The 20,221-nt window shown below is 41.9% G+C and overlaps 1 protein-coding gene across 1 annotated transcript in view; it reads left to right on the top strand.

The window, feature by feature from the left end:
• Positions 1–597: 597 nt before the first annotated feature.
• The window catches only part of Adamts5 (ADAM metallopeptidase with thrombospondin type 1 motif 5), a 46,165-nt gene continuing 26,541 nt past the window's right edge, over positions 598–20,221 (top strand). Inside the window, exons 1-2 of the mRNA XM_021185177.3 lie at positions 598–1,775; positions 13,698–13,830. Coding sequence (XP_021040836.1) covers positions 675–1,775; positions 13,698–13,830 — 1,234 coding nt within the window. The 5' untranslated portion in view covers positions 598–674. The remainder of the gene's footprint in view (positions 1,776–13,697; positions 13,831–20,221) is intronic.

Raw genomic sequence — 20,221 nt, 5'->3', positions numbered from 1 at the left:
AGGCTGTCTCCTAGCTTTTGATTTTAAACATTTTTAGGTGTTTTCTTTGCTTTCTTTCTTTCCTTTTCTTTTCTCCCGTCTCATTTCTCCCTGCCTTCGGGTTCCAGCAGAGCAGAGGAAGCCCTGAGAATAAGAAAGGAAGTGGGTCGGAGCTTGGAAGCTTTGCAGCCGCCAGCCCCGGGCTTCAAGGGGGCGGGAGCGGACGCGCACCAGTTGCGGGCCGGGAGCGCGGTCGCCCTTCTTACTCTCTTAGCTCGTTTGTTTTGATCTGTTTGTGCAAAGATCTTGTCTGTGTTGGGCCTCTCTCCTTTTTTGTATTTGGTTGCTCTCCACCTCTTGGCTTTTGCTCCCACCAACACCACCCTTCATTTATTATTTTTTTTCTTTTATTTTATTTTACATTTTTCTTCCTCCGTCTCTTGGAACTCCATTCCAAACATTTTCCAAACCAACAAAGAAAAAGTTCTCACAGTGGCACCGGTGCCAGGCCAGGCTGGCGCTCTGCTGCGGATTCCCCCTACCCTTTCCTGGACACTTGACTCAACCTTGCACGCCAGTGTGTAGAGTGTGCGGCTGTGGGTGGGTGGGTGGGAGGGCGAGCCCCCCACCCCCGCCCCTGAAACTTCCATAGCAAATAGCAAGCATCCAGCTAGACTCAGTGCGGGCAGCGCACTATGCGGCTCGAATGGGCGTCCTTGTTGCTGCTACTGCTGCTGAGCGCGTCCTGCCTGTCCCTGGCCGCTGACAGCCCCGCCGCGGCACCTGCCCAGGATAAAACCAGGCAGCCTCAGGCTGCAGCAGCGGCCGCCGAGCCGGACCAGCCGCAGGGGGAGGAAACACGGGAGCGAGGCCATTCACAACCCTTGGCCGGGCAGCGCAGGAGCGGCGGGCTGGTCCAGAATATAGACCAACTCTACTCTGGCGGTGGCAAAGTGGGCTACCTTGTCTACGCGGGCGGCCGGAGGTTCCTGCTGGACCTGGAGAGAGATGACACAGTGGGTGCTGCTGGTAGCATCGTTACTGCAGGAGGAGGGCTGAGCACATCATCTGGCCACCGGGGTCACTGTTTCTACAGAGGCACCGTGGACGGTAGCCCTCGATCCCTAGCTGTCTTTGACCTCTGCGGGGGTCTCGATGGCTTCTTTGCAGTCAAGCATGCGCGCTACACTCTAAAGCCGCTCCTGCGTGGGTCCTGGGCAGAGTATGAACGAATTTATGGGGATGGATCTTCCCGCATCCTGCATGTCTACACCCGTGAGGGCTTTAGCTTCGAGGCCCTGCCGCCACGCGCCAGTTGCGAGACTCCTGCATCCCCGTCTGGGCCCCAAGAGAGCCCCTCGGTGCACAGTAGATCTAGGAGACGCTCAGCGCTGGCCCCGCAGCTGCTGGACCACTCAGCTTTCTCACCATCTGGGAACGCGGGACCTCAGACTTGGTGGAGGCGGAGGCGCCGTTCCATCTCCAGGGCCCGCCAGGTGGAGCTCCTCTTGGTGGCTGACTCTTCCATGGCCAGGATGTATGGGCGGGGCCTGCAACATTACCTGCTGACCCTGGCCTCCATCGCCAACAGGCTGTACAGTCATGCAAGCATTGAAAACCATATCCGCCTGGCTGTGGTGAAGGTGGTGGTGCTGACGGACAAGGACAAGAGTCTGGAGGTGAGCAAGAATGCGGCCACGACCCTCAAGAACTTTTGCAAATGGCAGCACCAACATAACCAGCTAGGGGATGATCACGAGGAGCACTATGATGCAGCCATCCTGTTCACCCGAGAGGTAGGTACAGAAGGTGGGTGCCCAGCCCTGGGATACAAAGACTGGTGGAAGGGCAGGTCTTGCTAGTGGCTCTGCTTCTCCCATAAAGGACCTGTCACTCAATAGAGATTTACTTAAATGCATCTTGCATGCAAACCACTCAGCCCTCACTTACACTCAGGTGTTCTGATGAGCCTCTGCAGTAATCTCTGCTTTAAGTGAGGGGACTTTAGGAGATCAACACTCACTAAGGCTGGATGCCAGTCAGACAGGACACTGTGGTGTATGGCCGTGATAAGGAGGTGTACAGTTACATGGCAAAAGGAGGAAAGTAAGACTGTCGTCTGAAATTGCATGTTTTCTACTTCCCAGTGAAGACGAAAGTACTACTTTGTCCTACTTAATGGGAAGGACTTGAAAGTTGGCAGTTGCTTTTATCTGATTGATGGCCTCCCTTGTAAATGTCCTTAAACGAACTCTTCTGCAACACTAGCCTTTTCCAAAGGACTGCTTTTTCTAATGTGGCTTCCAAATGGGCTTCTGACATATCCACCTTGGAATCTGAGTTCCTGAGAAGGAAGGAATGTGGGAGGGTCAAGGGGATGCGGAAGCCCAATCAGCAGTGAGGACAACCCCTCACCCCACCCCCCACCCCAGGCCCTCTACCAACACATCTGAAGCACCACCCTCCGGCCCAACTGCCAAACAAGGGTCAAATCCAGTTGGAAGGTTTGGGGTTTGGATGAATGTGTTTCTGAAGTTCTGGGCAGAGCTTCAGGATGTGGGGAAGAACGTTTTCCAAGGACTTCCCCACGTTAAGGGTGATGGTTACCCAGAAGGAAAAGAGATGGATCATTATGAGCCCAGACATTCTGGGAGCAACACATCTATTTACACAGTTACCAGACCACCATGTTAGCGTGACGTTTCAGACCAAAAGTCCTGCTGGTAGTTGTGAGCCTGAGCATTCAGAAAGCTGTCCCGATTACCATTCCTTATCTATCCCCCTCCCATCCTTGTTGAATTTTGTCTTCCCAGCTAGCCCCCTCCTACTGTGTGTATGTGTCTGTGTGTGTGTGTTCTATCGATGATCACAGTTTCATTTTCTGCATGACTGCCGTGACTATGCATGGCATACCTAGAAGACACCATGCCTGGGTGTCATGGTCTTGCTCTCCACTTCTTTCCTCAGTATACATCCACCATCCAGGTGGAGCTCTTCCCTGTCTATCTTAATCTTAGCATCATGATGTGTTCTAAGTCTGATTTAAGCTTGGCTTATTGCCAAATTCAATTTCTCTGCCTGACTTGTGCCCTTTCACATGCCTGTGAAGGACTGATGTTTAAGGATCATTCCAGGTGCATGAAATCCATCCAGTATAACTTTAAGTAACAACAAACTCTTTGACAGTGTACAGTTACGAACTGTAACCAAAGAGGAAGGATAGATAATTCAATGGCACACTGTAGGGGCTTCAGGGTGCTACATCCTCCCTACCTAATTTTTCTATTTTTGCTAAGGTGCCCATGGTATGAAGAAAAGAGTGTTGATAAAGTCGAAGGAGAGAAACGTTTGCAGATTATGAGGTGGACATAATTGTAACCCACAAAGAAAGTCATCAAAAGCAGTATCCAGGGAGAAGTAGGCATCACAGCTCTGGGTGCAATGAAAAAGCTTTCATCTCATTAAGAGATGATCTGGAAGCCACCCTTTAATTCTTCTGCCCTGCACTAGTTTTTAAAATAATGGTGCAACAGGCATTTTGTAGGCTTCCCTGTAAAGTTCTTCTGTAAAACTAGCCCTTTTCTCACTTGATTTCCAAGTCTTTTTTTTTTTTTTTTTCATAAGCAACTTTCCACGTCTGGATTTCCTTGTGTTGCTATATAATGACTGCCTGCCAAGAAGGAGGCTTGGGAGAGTTTGTAGAAGGAGGTTCCCTAAAGAAAGAGGAAAAAATACTTTTGTAGACAGACCACACCAAAAAGCAGTACACTGCCAATCATGGTAATAATTTTCTTTCAGTTTAATACAAAATCGTTGTTCATAATTCTAAAATTAACTGGAAGACCTCTCACCGTTTGCTCTTTTCCACATAATTTTCCCAATTATTTCCCAGCTGAAAGGAAACCAGGATTCTAAATGATGTCTATTGCTTTTGCTGGGGGGGGGGGGTGTGGGGGGTGTACTTGGGTAATTGACAATCACTGTTTCCTAGTCTGGGAAATACATCGCTACATTTTAACTAGACAAAAGCAAAGTAGAAGTAAATTCATTCTCTAACTTCTTTTTCATTAAAATAAAATCTTAATTACATTCTATTAATGAGAGAGGGCATGTTCCAGAGCCTTCAAGCACAGGTCCAAAAGGATAACCCTTGGGAATTGATTCTCTTCCTCTGTGTGTGTCCCATGAATCAAACTCAGGGTCTCAGTCTCTGTGGCAAGTGCCTTTACCCTCTGACACAGCCACCTTGCCAGCCCTAACTTAATGTTACTAAGAATTGCCACGAACTTTCCACGCTGGTTTGCACATGGGGAATATTTTACTCTATCTTCCTTTTCCTCTTTGCCAAGCAGAAGCCTACTTTAAAACAAATACAATTTGGGATGTGGTTGATCTGTAATAAGCTTGTCTAACTTCACAAAAAAAAAATTGAATCTTTGAAGAGCACTTATAATATGAATACATAATTCTAATTTAAAAGAGGACTATTAGGTAGCTTGTATAAGTATTTCAATACAGGACAAAGCCCATCTGAAAGTATTTTGCATGTGCATTTAATCTCTACCTAATGTTTGAAAAAAATGGAAACCAAGAATTCTAGAAGAGGGAAGATCAGGACTCTTCTGTTCATGCGAGTCAGGTATTTTCAGGCTGTCCACATGAAAGAAATAACTTCCATAGTTATTTCTTTTCAATGAGAAATACCCAGAGTTGGCACCAGCACTCCGATTTTACAACTCTGTTTTGAATGTAAGATGTGTGTTGCTTAGCAGCCAGACGCTCAACCATCAAATCCATGTTTTGATGGGCTCTGAGTTCTGTTCGAATTCTGGGTCCAGCTGTCTTCTGCTAAAGTGCTTGTTTTCCAGGCGTGAAGCAAATGTGCGAGGAAGTGCTTCCCACTCCTATTTACCAGCCAGTAACACCTTGAGTGTTGTGTCTAGGAGTCAGCAGAGGAATGTTCACATCTCAGCTACCAAGCTAGCACACTGAGATCTCAGGGCTATGCACTGGCCCTCAGTAATGTTCTGGTTATAGGAACTGCACCTATCTTTTTTTTCTGGCACAAAGTTACTTCTATTGTGAATGGCCTTGCTGCTGAAATTCATACTACGTCTGCCACCAGACATTAGAAATCTAGGCCCTGGGGGTTTACACATTGCTTCTCAGAGTTCTCTTCTCATTCTGACTCTCCGTTGTTATAAAATACATTTTAAAAGACAGTCCTAAACTTATTTTCCAAAAACATCTTTAGAAAAAATAATCTTCCTGATTGATGTCAAAATCAGAAATACTTTCACATCTCTCCCTACATCTGACCAAAAACAATGAACTCTTTACTATTGCATAGACTTAAGACATTGGGATGACTATGAAACAGTTAAAAGATTATTGAATAAAAGGTCTATTAATTTTTCATTGATTACTAAATCATGCTTCACTGAGCCATTGTGCTCTGTCTAGACTCTCTCCTTCCATGTCAGTCTTAGGATGCGTGATCCAGGACACAGACACTTCTCTGCTCTTTAGTCCCAGATAAAGACCCTTCTCCTCTCCTATCTAGTTCCCTTTTAGGTTCAGCATGAAATGGACACTAGAAGACAAAAACCTTAGAAGAGAGAGGGGATTGCACTCTTTGTCCTTGGTTTGCTGATTGAACCAACTAATATGGTCACATATTTGAATTCAAATCTACATCAAGCCTGTAGTAACCATTGTTGAAGAATCACAGCTACAGGTCAACCTTAAAAGAAAGGGGGAAAGTGACCACAGACTACGCAACTCTAGATGGTCATGTATGGAAAATGTATGAGAAATATTCTGAAAAACCTTGAACCAGAAAATAACAATATATAAGACAATGGATGGATTGTCTGAGTAGGCACCTTGCATGCACACTCCTGCTGTGAAGAGGGTAGATGAAGCCAATAAGACAGAAGACAATAAGGGGGGACACTTGGTTTCCATCAGTAGGCTTACCACCAGTAGGAGGAAGCGATGCATAAGTTAATCACTCCTACATCAGGAAAACTGATAAAGTTCTCAGCAAGGATAAGCAAAGTCTGAGACAGGGAAGAGAAGAAACCCACAGATTCCTCCTAGGTGGCTTTATCAGGTATCATTACAAGTGTACCATTGCAGTGTTTCCTAAAGAATGGCTTGATCTCATTTGGATTTAAGTAACTGTTTTTGAACATTTCTTAAGTAATATCCATAGTGTGAATCGTTTTATCCTTAATTAGCTGAGGAACCAGCAATCACCATGTTGTCTTGTTTTGTGGGTAGAAACATATATTTGAAGGAAAAAAAAAAAAAAAAACAGAAAATCTGAGGACATTTTGTTGTCCCGGGAAGAACTGAGGTTGTAGACACCAGTTTTGGAGAAGGCAATGCTAGCCAGACCCATATGGAAGACATATAGCAGCCACACCCAAAGGCCATGTACTATGACCAGAGGAGTGTGGACAGCCTGTGTGGTAGAGGGAAGTGCTGTAAGAAGACAGAGCAGGAAGGCTGAATGATTTTTTTTATTAAGTATAGAAAAGAAGTGACAACTAAATTCCTTAAAAAGATGATCTGGTGTGTGTGTGTTGGTTTGATAATGCAACAACAATGCACTAGCATGGGAAGGGCATATCCAAAACAAAAAGAAACTCTCACTCAGTTCTGGAGACTGGAAAGTTTAAGATCGAAGATCCACCTGGTGTACCTTCTGGGGAGATACCTCTTCCTGGTTGGTAGGAGTCCATTTACTTGCTGTGTGTTTATGTGTTCATTCCTCACTCTGTATGTCTGTCCAAGAGAGGGGCATGGGGCAGGGGAAGAAGAGGAATGGGCAGATTGGAAAGAAAGGATAAGGAGGAAAGATGTCCTGACGTGCCTCTTCTTACCTGAGCTGAATTCCACTCTTTTTTAAAAATTTTTAATATTTTTTATTACGTGTTTTCCTCAATTACATTTTCAATGCTATCCCAAAAGCTCCCCATACCCTCCCCCCCCCACTTCTCTACCCACCCATTCCCATTTTTTTGGCCCTGGTGTTCCCCTGTACTGGGGTATATAAAGTTTGTGTGTCCAATGGGCCTCTCTTTCCAGTGATGGCCGACTAGGCCATCTTTTGAATTCCACTCTTTTAAAGTTGTGGTCTTTCTTATAGATCCTTTCTCCAAATACAGTCGCACTGGACTACTGGAAATTAGCATGAACAATGTAAAGAGGATACAGTTCAGGACATAGCATCGTGGTACAACATTTTATGGTGGGAACTAATGGCAGTGGAAACCAATGAAAGGAACATTAGGGAAGTTTACAGATGAGAAGGCTATTCAAAAATGAGCCTTGTGTGTGTCCTAAATGGCTAGATGTAGCCTGTAGGCACAGTGACATTAGGAATTGAAAGGCATGTGTCAAGAAATGTTTGAGAAAAACAGACAAATACGGGTAAAGTTAATCTTTTCTAGTAGATGGAATATTTTAGCTTATTCTTTGGGAAACAACATACAAATGTTCTATGCAGGAAATAGTTGCCAGGATGGAGCAAGAAGGCTCACTGGTACTTGAAGAAGGTTGGGATACATTGTGCAGAGTAATTCCAAGCTGTGACCAATATAGAAGACTAAACATATCTTACATGACCCATGCTTTAAGAAACTAACTGATCACAGCATGTAGATATGGAAATTTCAGATGCCAAAAAGATCATTTGGAAATCTCAGGTAGGAAGAGATAATGCAAAGCAAGAGAAAGAGGGTAGTTATCATAGCCTAAATAGTTAAATGTTGCTCATATGGTATGTATATGTGTAGGGAGTGCACACATGTATGTGACTGTGAGTTGGGGGGCAAAGCTAACTATTTCAGAAATTTTCTTCTCTCTCTGATTCATTTGCTTGTTTTCTAGAACATCTTCCACAGTGCATTTTGTCTCTTTTCTATGCACCTAATGGTTTAGCTTCATCACCATACCACACATGAAGACCACCATGGTAGCTTTTTATTTGCTATAAGAAAAGAAGTTCATTTAATTAAATACAGATATGGAATACAAAAGATAACATTGTCATCAAGAATAAGATCATGATTCAACAGCATCATGCTGTGGAGTACAGGGAAGGCAAAGTTTATCTATCATTAAAATTTAGCTTCCCTGTTCGGAAGTTTGAGACTCCAGGTTTTATCTCTCCTGAGAGTTAATTTCTGACATTAACTTGAGAGTTAATATGAAGATATCTATATATTAGAAAGTTCCACGTCAATTACCAGCACAGGTGAAGCTGAACAGTGCCCTTACATGAATGAAGAAGAGCCTTTGTCTCAATGTTTGTTAATTGTTTGCAAAATGTATCTTACAACTAGAATTGAAGTCTCAGAAGCAATCTGCCTTACATTCACCAGATTTAGTAGCATACTTCCCACCCTGAAGAAGGAATAGTCCAAGTATCTGTTCCCCCCCAGTCCATAATTTATTCTGTCTTTTATTCCATCATGTCCCCTCTTTTTACCTAAAATTTATCAGAGTCACTTTCTGCTCTTATAATTCTGGGTCCAGATTGTCCTTTCAGAGATCCTATTTGTCAACTCCAAACTCTTATAGCTCTAGCCACAGAAAATGCCATGGCATGTCCTTCCTGAGTCAGAGCTCATGTTTCTTAGTCCTACCTCATTAGGATGTCCTTTCTCTAAGAATATCATACCAGCTTGGGTGTTTCTAAGCCTGTGAAAACCTTTAGCGATTCCTTGAAGGAGGGTCCATCCACCCCGCTCTGTGTTCACAACAAGCTGTTCATCACAGCACGTCAGTTTGCTTCGTCTGCAAACTTACATATTGCTCACTCTCTAAAAGTTATCACGCTTCTTAAGAATCCCTATTAGATCCTTTCACTGCAGTGGCAGCAACTTGCATGAGGATTAGTTGAATATAGGCACACAGTTTTTGTTATAGAAGTGAATACATATGGGCTCCTTAGCCCCTCATCCCGCTGAACTCTGTTATGTTCAGAATCACCTTGTTGTATAGATGCCTGCTTAGAAACTGCGTAATACGGGTCACTGTCATGATTGACTTAACATTCCAAATTAAAATAATCTCTATTTAAATACAAAAAACAAGACCATTTTTAAAAGATTGTTGTATAAGTAGCAAGAAAGAAAAAATGATGCATCAAGAATCAGTCCCATGTTGTGGTGTGATGGTAGACGAGGACAATTTGTTTGATATTTGCCTTCTCTGTGCATGTGTGAGGTTATCACACAGAACTTGTCAATATGTACAGTTGATATGTGCTAATCAGGAAGTTTAAAAAGTCCACAAGACAAATCTGTATGTATAGCTGTAAGTATACATCCATGTGTGTGGCACTTCTGGTTAAATTGTAAGCCTAGCATTAATCCCTCCATCAGAAGTCTCTTTGCAGTGGAATTGTGTAAAAAGAAGAGTGGGCATTCAGAATGCTGTGGTGTTTCACCCTTGCTTTGCACGTTACAATTGTCCTTGTCAGGAGCTAATACTATCCAAAGTGTTCTTCAATCTGAGGGAGTGCTACTGGTGCCCTTTTCAGAATTTATGTTTTCTCCAGTTCCTCATCTCAGCATATTGTTGCTGCTTCGGAGAACAGTCTCTCAATGAAGACTGGGAATTCTCCAAGTCCTGTGACTTTCTTTGCTTGGATATCACTGTCCACATGGTAGGTGGCCCCTTTTCCCATCTGGTACTGATCACTGGCACTTTCCAAGCTACTCCTCAAGCACCAGTGTTCTAGGAAGCATGCTCTGCTGGCTGTTGGCATGATGTGGCTGATAGCTTCTCCATCCCCACACATACGCCCAAGGTATACTTCTGAATAGCATGATAAATCACAACTTTCTCATATACATAGCCCCTGTGACATTAACAGGGCTAGTGGCCTCCTTGTGGAACGTTTTTGTTTCTGAAGTCTACCTCAGATCTATTATGGAATTAAATCCACTGTCACTGTTCTATAGCCTGGCCAACATGATGCCATGAGACCACAGCTAACTCTCCTCACACTTTTCAGACACTTTGTTTTTCTTAGTCTTCCATTCTATCACTCAATACCCAATGATAACAAGGGATTGATTCTACACAGGTAACCTCTAGCAGAAAAAAGTATACATATATGTGTGTGTATATATATGCATATATATGCATATATACGTATATATACATATATAAATATTTAATTTGCCTTCTGATGGACACAGACCAAATAGAAAATCATTTGTTAGTACATTAATTCACTTACTTCTTTCATAGATGTTTATCTGCCTACTTTAATGTCCCTTACCTTTGATGCTAGATTATGTGCATGTGTGCTATAATATATATTATATATATACAGTAATATGTGGTCATCCCTGCCTATCATGCCCCTCCTCTGAATTTTAAAGGCCCTATGAACTTGAAAGCTAATTTACTGTTGTGAAGGGCCAACAGAAAATATAGAAATGCAATAAGCTATATATTAATAATTTGATATCTATTTTTTATACGTTAAGAAGAACTTTGGCTTACCATGTTAACATGTTTATGATACGTCTTGAAGGTGAAACCACAACTGCACTAAAAAGGTTTGAAATTGTGTGAGAGAAATGGAACGTTTGCCAGTTTATAATGATGGCTGAGGAAGTGTAGTGGTGTAGCTGTGTAGTCAAGGGGCTTAATCAGTGTAGTTAAATAATGAGTGCTTCTGTTCATAATTCAGTCACATGCACACTTTCCATGGCAAAAGGCCAAATTCATTTAATGCGATTCAAAGAAAACAAGGAGGGTTGATGGCCTCTAATGAGCAATTGATTAGCAGGCAACAGAGATAATAAGATTCTGGTTTCAATGCCATGGGGAACAGGAAGGCCATTTCCTTTTGCAGTCACTCCAAGCTGATTCATGACACAAGGAGTGGAAGTCAATTCTTGGATAACCTACTGTGTATAAGGATTCAACTATGACCTGGGATCTCATCCTAAAATTGCTAAAACTGATGAAAGGGAGGTTGAAAATGTATTATTACTCTATCATTATCCCAAATAATAATTATTATGGAAAACATCTACTCAAGTTTCGATCTTTTAAAGATGCTAATTTGTTTGTAGCAGCAGTAATTTGGGAACTCATGGGACATGGAAGGATACCTAGGGAAGCTTGAAGGAGTTATTGTTGGCATGAGGTCTTGACTCACCAAGGCTCAACACAGCTGGAAATCACAATATAAACAGTGTGAGAAGGTCCAGAAAGCACTAAAGAGAAGAGAATTGGGGATGGCTTTTAAGTCTTGCTCACCTTTGCTGGGCTTTTATGATCAAGAGAGGAATGAGGAGTAGCTGTTGGCTCTGAGTCTGTACACTTGATATGTACAGGAATACCACTTTGTACTTGTGTGTCTGAGAGCTGCTGAGGTTCTACTAATAGGCAGCAAAATATAGATGTATGAGGACAATCGCATTGAGTATAACTGTATCTCACCATTCAATTTAGCAAATATCAGTTAAGTCCCTATGGTAAGATATGTGTTATGAATGGATGCCAGGTATAATAGAGCAGTGCTTATTTCTCAAACTAATATTTTAAAATCCTTTGCAAAGTTGGTTATTAATTTATGGTTTACTTGGGAATGCCATTTTGCTCTTTTGGTTGTCAATACACATGTTGATTTTTAATGAAATTCATAAGAAAGCACAAGAAATTTTTATGTTTATTAATAACTGAATTAACATTTCTAGATAACATTATTAGCACAAGTTGAACATGTCAAAATTGTAACTTCTGTTATCCTTTTTATTTATATTTCTTTAATATCTTGTTTATATCCTTTAAGTGATCATTTTTAGTCTTGAGAGTCTCTTAAAAGCTCTGGGACTTCTCAAGAATAAAACAAATACACAATTATCTATGCATAAAACATACTTGTATCACAAACATTTTCTCATGTGTCATCATCTTGAGATGCATTTCACTAGAAGCTATGAGAAAACTTGTCCAGTTGGTAAAGGTGCTTGCCAACACAAAGGAACTCAAATGATATGTACTCACTGATAAGTGGATATTAGCCCAGAAACTTAGAATACCCAAGATATAAGTTACAATTTGCAAAACACATGCATGAAACTCAAGAAGAACGAAGACCAAAGTGTGGACACTTTTCCCCTTTCTTAGAATTGGGAACAAAACACCCATGGAAGGAGTTACAGAGACAAAGTTTGGAGCTGAGACAAAAGGATGGACCACCTAGAGACTGCCATATCCAGGGATCCATCCCATAATCAGCCTCCAAATGCTGACACCATTGCATACACTAGCAAGATGGTGCTGATAGGACCCTGATATAGCTGTCTCTAGTGAGACTATGCTGGGGCCTAGCAAACACCGAAGTGGATGCTCACAGTCAGCTAGTGGATGGATCACAGTGCCCCCAATGGAGGATCTAGAGAAAGTACCCAAGGAGCTAAAGGGATCTGCAACCCTATAGGTGGAACAACATTATGAACTAACCAGTACCCCAGAGCTCTTGACTCTAGCTGCATATGTATCAAAAGATGGCCTAGTCAGCCATCACTGGAAAGAGAGGCCCATTGGACTTGAAAACTTTATATGCCCCAGTACAGGGGAACGCCAGGGCCAAAAAGTGGGAGTGGGTGGGTAGTGGGGGGGTATGGGGGACTTTTGGGATAGCATTGGAAATGTAAATGAGGAAAATACCTAATTAAAAAAATAAAGTCAGTATTTATATTCTTTATAATCTTCTCGCAATGGATGAATATGGAGCAATTCCAGACCAGGAGATTAAAGATGTATAATACCCATATACAACTCACTCATAGGTGCTAAGTCATTGATTGACATAACAGAATCAGGACTGGTGAAAGCTGAGTTGGGGCTAAGGATGACCTGGTAGTAACAGGTCAATGATTTAAAAAAAAAAAAAAAAGGAGCTTGCCAACAATCCTCACAAACTGAGTTTGATTCCCAGGATTCATATGGTAGGAGTGGAAATCTGATCACCAGAAATTGTCCTTTATAACCCAATAAATAAATGTGAAGTGGTTAAAAAGCTCTGAGTGACTGTGCATACATTTCTGAAGACACAACACGTGAAGCTATGAAATTCAATTGGGAAATTCAAAAATGATATTTAAGTATTAATTGACATATAAAAGCTTGATTTTCTATCTAATTTTACATATACATTCAAGTGTAGTTTGTTTCTTGTATAAATGACTGAATATGTGTATAGGTACAAATATATATATATAAACACAAAGTCTTAGTAATGTATATTCTATCACAAAGTGTGATTGTAGTTTAACTCTAACAGAAAACAAATGATTAGACCTCTCTTCCAAGAAGTTCAGTTTGAATTTAGCTCAGAATATTAGGCACTTCTGTATTGAACACATGTAACCTTTGACATTTGTGTAGGCACTCAGCTTTGTTCGGGCATTAGAGCTTGGAGTGTAATGAACAGGCTATAACCGTGGCTTCCTTTAAAATGTCATTGAATGTCTTTATCCTTCTGTGCTTCTGGGTTACAAAGTAGCTCAGAAGAGTTCCTGCTTTGAATTTGTCTTTGGAAGGCTTCCAGCGCTGAGCAGGTGACACCATAAACATATCTCAGTCTTGCCATTTGGGGTGAACAAGTGGCTGTCCATGGTGGCTCCTTCTGGATGTAAATTGATTTTAATGATTTCTTTCTTTCTCCCGGGCAGGATTTATGTGGGCATCATTCATGTGACACCCTGGGAATGGCAGACGTTGGGACCATATGTTCTCCGGAGCGCAGCTGTGCAGTGATTGAAGATGATGGCCTCCATGCAGCCTTCACTGTGGCTCATGAAATTGGTATGCAACGCCTTTTCTCTTCCCTCGCCAAATCAAACACTTGTAACAGCTGCAACAGGACCCAAAATACTTGGCAATTAATTCCAGATTTCTTCTGGTTCAGATGTACCATTGGGGATTGCGTTTGTTTATATTTGAACTCTCAGGGTTAACTGACGCAGGAAAAGGAAGGCAAAGTCAGCATAGGAGTAGACGTTTCCTTTTTGAGGGTGTTATTTAAAAGTTAAGGGGAAATTTGCTACTGTCTTTTTTCTCTCTCTTTTTAAGCATCCCTCAATGGCTTCTAGACAGAATTTGTCACAGTCGCCTATGGGATGCAGAGGCGTCCCTTTTGGAAGTTCTTCATGACAGTGTTGACTCATCCGGGGATAATCAGTTTGCACAGGAATTTAACATGTTTTGCCCCATCGTGAGTGATAATAGTAGGTTCCTGTCACAGAGAATCAGTAGCTCATGGTAAATAGCCCAGCCTCCTTCCCAGTAGGGAGGCAGATGAAATCAAACTGGCTCTCCACAGAGTTTACTTTATAACGCCACATAGTCAATTAACCAAAGACTTCTAAATCCTAAAACTATGAGTTGGGAGCAGAGGTCAACAGTTAAACTCTGGGATCAGGAAAGGAGGCCTCCTAACCACTGACCTAGAAGACTGGTTGGTGGGGAACTGATTTAGTACTGAGGACACAACACATGCAAGTTCACAGCTTACTGGCATTGCTTCCTCCATGTAAAGTCATCCTATTAGGAAACTCTGTGAGGCCTCATCTTCTTTTCTAAACTATAGGGGTAGCACGACCTTTTACGTGGGATTGTTTTAGAAGCCAGATTGAGTGTAGATAGTGGCTATCACTTATTTTTGCACCCATATGTTTTCCTATTTAAGTGCCTCATTCCCCCTTCTTAATTAATGCATAACCTCTTTGCATCTTCATTTCTGGCACAAAATCATCCAGTAATTAATACTTAGATTTTTTTGTATCTTCATTTAAAAGACTTAGCTTGTTAAAGCTACAATTTTAACTATTAAGTGGAAATCAAAAAGTCTACCTCACATTTCTAGTAACTTGTATATTTTCACGAGGTGCTGGTTTCTAATCATATTTCTTTAAGGAGCATAATAACTTCTGGTTAAAGGAACAATTTTCTAAATCCAAATATGATAGCAATGAGCAGAATTACGTAGCTGCATTTCTACTATTTTATTTCGAGTATTAATCAGGACATGGCTGTACTGACTCTTGTCTTTGGATCAAACATAAAACCGTTGTGTAAATAATTATTGAACATTATCATTGATGTTAATTCACTATGAAACATTCTGGAGCATCTTCCACTTAAGACAAGGTGCTGAGTCCCTGTCAGATCCCTGTGGAAGTTTGGCCAGGTCATCTAGACACCTTGACCATCTGTATTGTCCCTATATAGTGGACAACATAAGAACAAGCTGCTGTGAATCACACATTCTGGCCACTGCTTCCCCCTGACCTCTTTTCCCAAGGTGATCTTTACATACAGTGGCAGCATTGGCAGGTTTCCCTATGAGAGAAAAGCTGAGCTCTGTACACAGCCTCTTCATAGCTCATGTCACACCACTTGGACCAGAGTGTTTGAGGCTAGCAAAGTGACTTTCCCAGTCCTCAACAGTTTTCAACAAAGACCCTGTATTGCACAGGCTGATGAGGCAGTGAAAGATATAGAGCCAGACACTGATATGCAGGACAAGGCAGTTAAACATAATTACCCAGAAGTGCAATGTGGTGGAATAGTAAACTCTTTATGCAGAGTCAAACTTGTACCTCTGCATATGATTACATCCTGGTGTCTCCTTGGATTTCTGGGTTAATTTGTCTCTACTTCATTATAACCTTCTATGATTTATTGTCCAGTCACCTATTGTGTGCTTAATTTTCTTCTCTGTATTGCAAATGGCCTAAAGAGATCTAAAAGGCCAAAGATAAAAAAATATGGATTTGATTCTTTTCATAAAAATTTTTTACTAACTTCATTTTGAATGCTTTATTTTATTTTAATTTTGCCCAAATACTATGAATATGTGATGTAAAACGTGAGTCCTAAATTTTTAGTAAAGATCATTATACCTCACATTTTCCTCTGTCTGGGTGAGCAGAGTCTGGTCTCTCAAGCATCTTGACCTGTTCACTGATCTGTTCAAAGTCCTTATTTTTACCCGTTACGTGCACTGTCAGTTCAACCTAAGCCAACCATGAATTGGGTTTTATTTCTATTTTATTCTTCTTGGATTTCTTTCTCTTCTATTATGTGTTTGCTACGTTTTTTAGCTTTGTAAGTACAATCTATGAAGTTATAAAATGGAACAGTCTGAAGCTCTGGCTTTTGAGTATTTAGAATCTGCTTGAGTCACATTCCAAAATGTGCAGCTTCATTCATTCCAAACAAACACCGTCATCAAGTTGTTTCTGCACTCAAAACACAAGCTGGGAGGAACTATCCAGGATTAGGTCCTAGACTTCCTACTTTGCTTTTTTTTCTATAAGAAGTAAATGAGTATGTTTGATTAGGGATGGGTTCTATTAACGGAAACAGGGTTTCGTGGAGTGTCCAAAGCTTCCTTTGGCTATATACAGTGGTTTCAAGTACAGAATAAGGCTTATACTACACACAAAGGAGACAAAGCATCCTCCTCCATGCCCCCATTCTCCAGTTTTAAAAACTCATATATTGAAAATTAACACATGAGATAAACTAAAGCAAAAATGGAGATGATGGCACATCAAAACTGCCAGGATTGGGTAGGCTGATACAGAAGGATCATGGCTTTCAATCTACTCTGTGCTACATAGTGATACTCTGTCAGAGAGAGCGAGAATGAAAACGAGGAAGGAAGGAAGGAAGGAAGGAAGGAAGGAAGGAAGGAAGGAAGGAAGGGGGAGGGGAGAGGGGAGAGGGGAGAGTAGAGGGGAGAGGAGAGAGGGGAGAGGGGAGAGGGGAGAGGGGAGAGGGGAGAGGGGAGAGGGGAGAGGGGAGAGGGGAGAGGGGAGAGGGGAGAGGGGAGAGGGGAGAGGGGAGGGGAGGGGAGGGGAGGGGAGGGGAGGGGAGGGGAGGGGAGGGGAGGGGAGGGGAGGGGAGGGGAGGGGAGGGGAGAGGAGAGGAGAGGAGAGGAGAGGAGAGGAGAGGAGAGGAGAGGAGAGGAGAGGAGAGGAGAGGAGAGGAGAGGAGAGGAGAGGAGAGGAGAGGAGAGGAAAGGAAAGGAAAGGAAAGGAAAGGAAAGGAAAGGAAAGGAAAGGAAAGGAAAGGAAAGGAAAGGAAAGGAAAGGAAAGGAAAGGAAAGGAAAGGAAAGGAAAGAGGAAGAGAGGAAGGGAGGAAGAGAGGAAGGAAGAAAAAAGAAAGGGAGAGCAGAAGGGGCAGGTAGTAGGAAAGAAGGAGGGGAAGTGAGGAAGAGAGAGAGAGAGAGAGAGAGAGAGAGAGAGAGAGAGAGAGATGATAGAAGCTTTATAATGTTATATTGTAGGTTGTGGGATGGCATGGATTAGATTCCTAGTTTTGAACAGTTCCTCTTAGTGCCCCATGTACTAACTGGAACTCTTCTGTCATCTTGATAATCCATTCTAACTCAAAATCAAATGAACAGGGAAGTGTGATGGTACATAGTCACCTGATGCTAATACAGGCTCCTGCAAGAGCAGTGCCCATCAATATGGACTGGACCCATAGGCAGGTATAACTGGCCTTCTGCTTTCTAGACTATGCACAGTGAGCACTGACTCAATTACTAGAACATTTCACAATGTTGCTTCAGACCATTCGTGTGCTCTGGGTGGAGGCAGGAATGTGTTTACAACCCCAAAGGAGAACAGCAGAAAGTTTTCAAGTTGATGTAAGTTTACATTCTAAGTTTATATTTTTTAACTTGTCAAACTTTTATTATAGACTTGTAATAATAAATATTTCACCTGCTGCACACATGCTCATTAAAAGCAACCATTTTATTGATGTTGAGCCGGCTTCTAATATACCAAGGGGAACAATAGGATTTTATTCAGATTAATGAAATCCATAATTTCCCAGCCCTCAAAAGGTCTGTGTTATAGTAGTTAATTATAAAATGTGCTAAGTGAATTTCTCCACCAAGAAAGACTGCAATGTGTTCCCTACGTTAAAGCCAGGCAACATTAAAGAGCGGGACCAATTCCTCAGCCAGACTTAGGAAGTGGTTGAGACACAGCAGGGGGCTGCCTGTGCTTTGCTGTGGTTTGAGGCCTGTCTGGTTGTGCAGATCAGTATGGGACTCTGCCCCATAGATGATTAGATTAAACAAGCCTATGTTTGGAAAAACTGCAGAGGTCCCTCTCCCTGGCAAGAAAGAAAACTTCGTAGACCAAAGGCAAGTCCATGGATTTGGATGTTCAGACTGGCAAGGCAAGTAAGATATAAAATGAGAAGGGAGCTAGGATTCAACTTGTTATTTATCTTCAGACCTGTCATTTTAGTCAACACAAACGAGGCATACTTCCTGTCAAACTTGAACCACCATGTCTTTCTTGGACCAGGGATGAAAGGCAGTTATAGGTATGGGTTACATGTCCCATAGCACTTCGAGATGTAGTGTTTATTATGACTTTAAAACTAAATTTAATCCCAATCCATGTTTCTCCAGGGCAGACCTATTGATTTTTTGCCACACAGGTTGACACCAACTAGTTGGACATGTCATTAAAAAGAAGATTGAAGCTGGAATATGTGGTTTGCTTCACTTTTCAAATTAGAAAATTGTTCTTTTTTCTCTCAAGTCTAGGTATTCAGCGATATTAAATTTTATTACAAATGCTCACAGTTAAAGAGAGCTGCTTGGTAAAATGCTTGCTTGCAAACAACAAGACGTAGGTTCAGTCCTCATAAGCCACATTAGAACAAAATACAAATCCAAAACCAGACATAGTTGTGCACAGTTGCAATCCCAGTACTGGTGAAGCAGTTATCTCTGGCTCTTAGTAGCCAGGTAACTTAGTGCACTTAGAATATTCCAGGCGAGTGACAGTCTAAATATGAAAAGAGAAAAGGTAGATTGTAGATTGTATTGAAGAAACAACAGCTTAGGGTCTCCCCCAATTCTTCACAGACACATGCCTACCTGCACACATGCACACATACACTTGCATATATGTGTGGACACACAACACACAAACATGCATTTGGGTACACCATGAAGTAAATACTATCATGAGGAACCCACAAAAGAGGAAGCTAACAAACAAGAACATTTCAGGATTTGTCTATGATCCATAACTAAATTTTTCCAAGGGTCACATTTCAATACAACCTATCTGATTTCAGAGCCCAAGACTTTAATAATACTGTATAGTGGGGCTTTAGAGACTATTTGGTATACAATTGATCTAAAAAATAGACCATCATAACGTGAAAGAGTTCATTATTTTCTCTTCCTAAATTACATGCTCAATATCACATTGAACATTTTTTCCTTAACGTTTTTGAAATGTTTCCACATGTTATCACCTCTACATAAAGATTAGTCTTAAGAAGAGTGTGTCCCACCCAATTATTGGAGGTCATGAGTCTTTTCTTTGGTGGTTCTAGATTCTGATCCCCTGTGAGCTGTTGACTCACTTTTCAACCCCTGGCGAGACCTTCTTGCACCTCCATAATCCCAGCTGGAAAATTAGGTAAACGAAAACCATGACCTCATTGAGAAACAGATGCCTCTTCTGGACTGCGCTTCCCCGAGTAAACACATTACAGTGTTTCTTGGGACATTTTTGTAGGATGTGGTGCTGTGTCCTCTTGACCATTGGGTAGTTTGGGATCAGGAGACAAGAACTCGAAATTCTGTTTAATTTGCAGACCAAAGTTTAGCAAAACATTCAATTTCCTTCCTGAGGCTAATGCTGCCTAGTAATACCTGCGTCGAATGAGAAGCTAACCCAGTGGTTCCCTCTGCACAGAGTGTGTCTTGGCTGGGGGTGTGGCAGAGCTGGGATGGCCTTTCTTGCATGCACAGTGTCCCGAGTTCCATCACCAGTGCTGAATAAAGCAAGAGTCAGAGACGTACTCTTTTGAGCCAACATTCTAGTGGCACGATTATAGGAAGTTCAAGGTCACCCTTAGCTATGGATCAAGACTACTGACAGTCTAGGAGAAAAAAGACCCACCTTTTTAAGAAAGAAAGAAAGAAAGAGAGAGAGAGAGAGAGAGAGAGAGAGAGAGAGAGAGAGGAAGGAAGGAAGGAAGGAAGGAAGGAAGGAAGGAAGGAAGGAAGGAAGGAAGAAAGAAAGAAAGAAAGAAAGAAAGAAAGAAAGAAAGAAAGAAAGAAAGAAAGAAAGAAAGAAAGAGAGAGAGAGGAAGGGAGGAAGGGAGGAAGGAAGGAAGGAAGGAAGGAAGGAAGGAAGGAAG

Source organism: Mus caroli, unplaced genomic scaffold, assembly GCF_978045245.1.
Source record: "Mus caroli unplaced genomic scaffold, Mus_caroli_1 scaffold_17, whole genome shotgun sequence".
NCBI classification, from domain to species: domain Eukaryota; kingdom Metazoa; phylum Chordata; class Mammalia; order Rodentia; family Muridae; genus Mus; species Mus caroli.
This window is presented reverse-complemented; position numbering and strand designations above follow the sequence as displayed.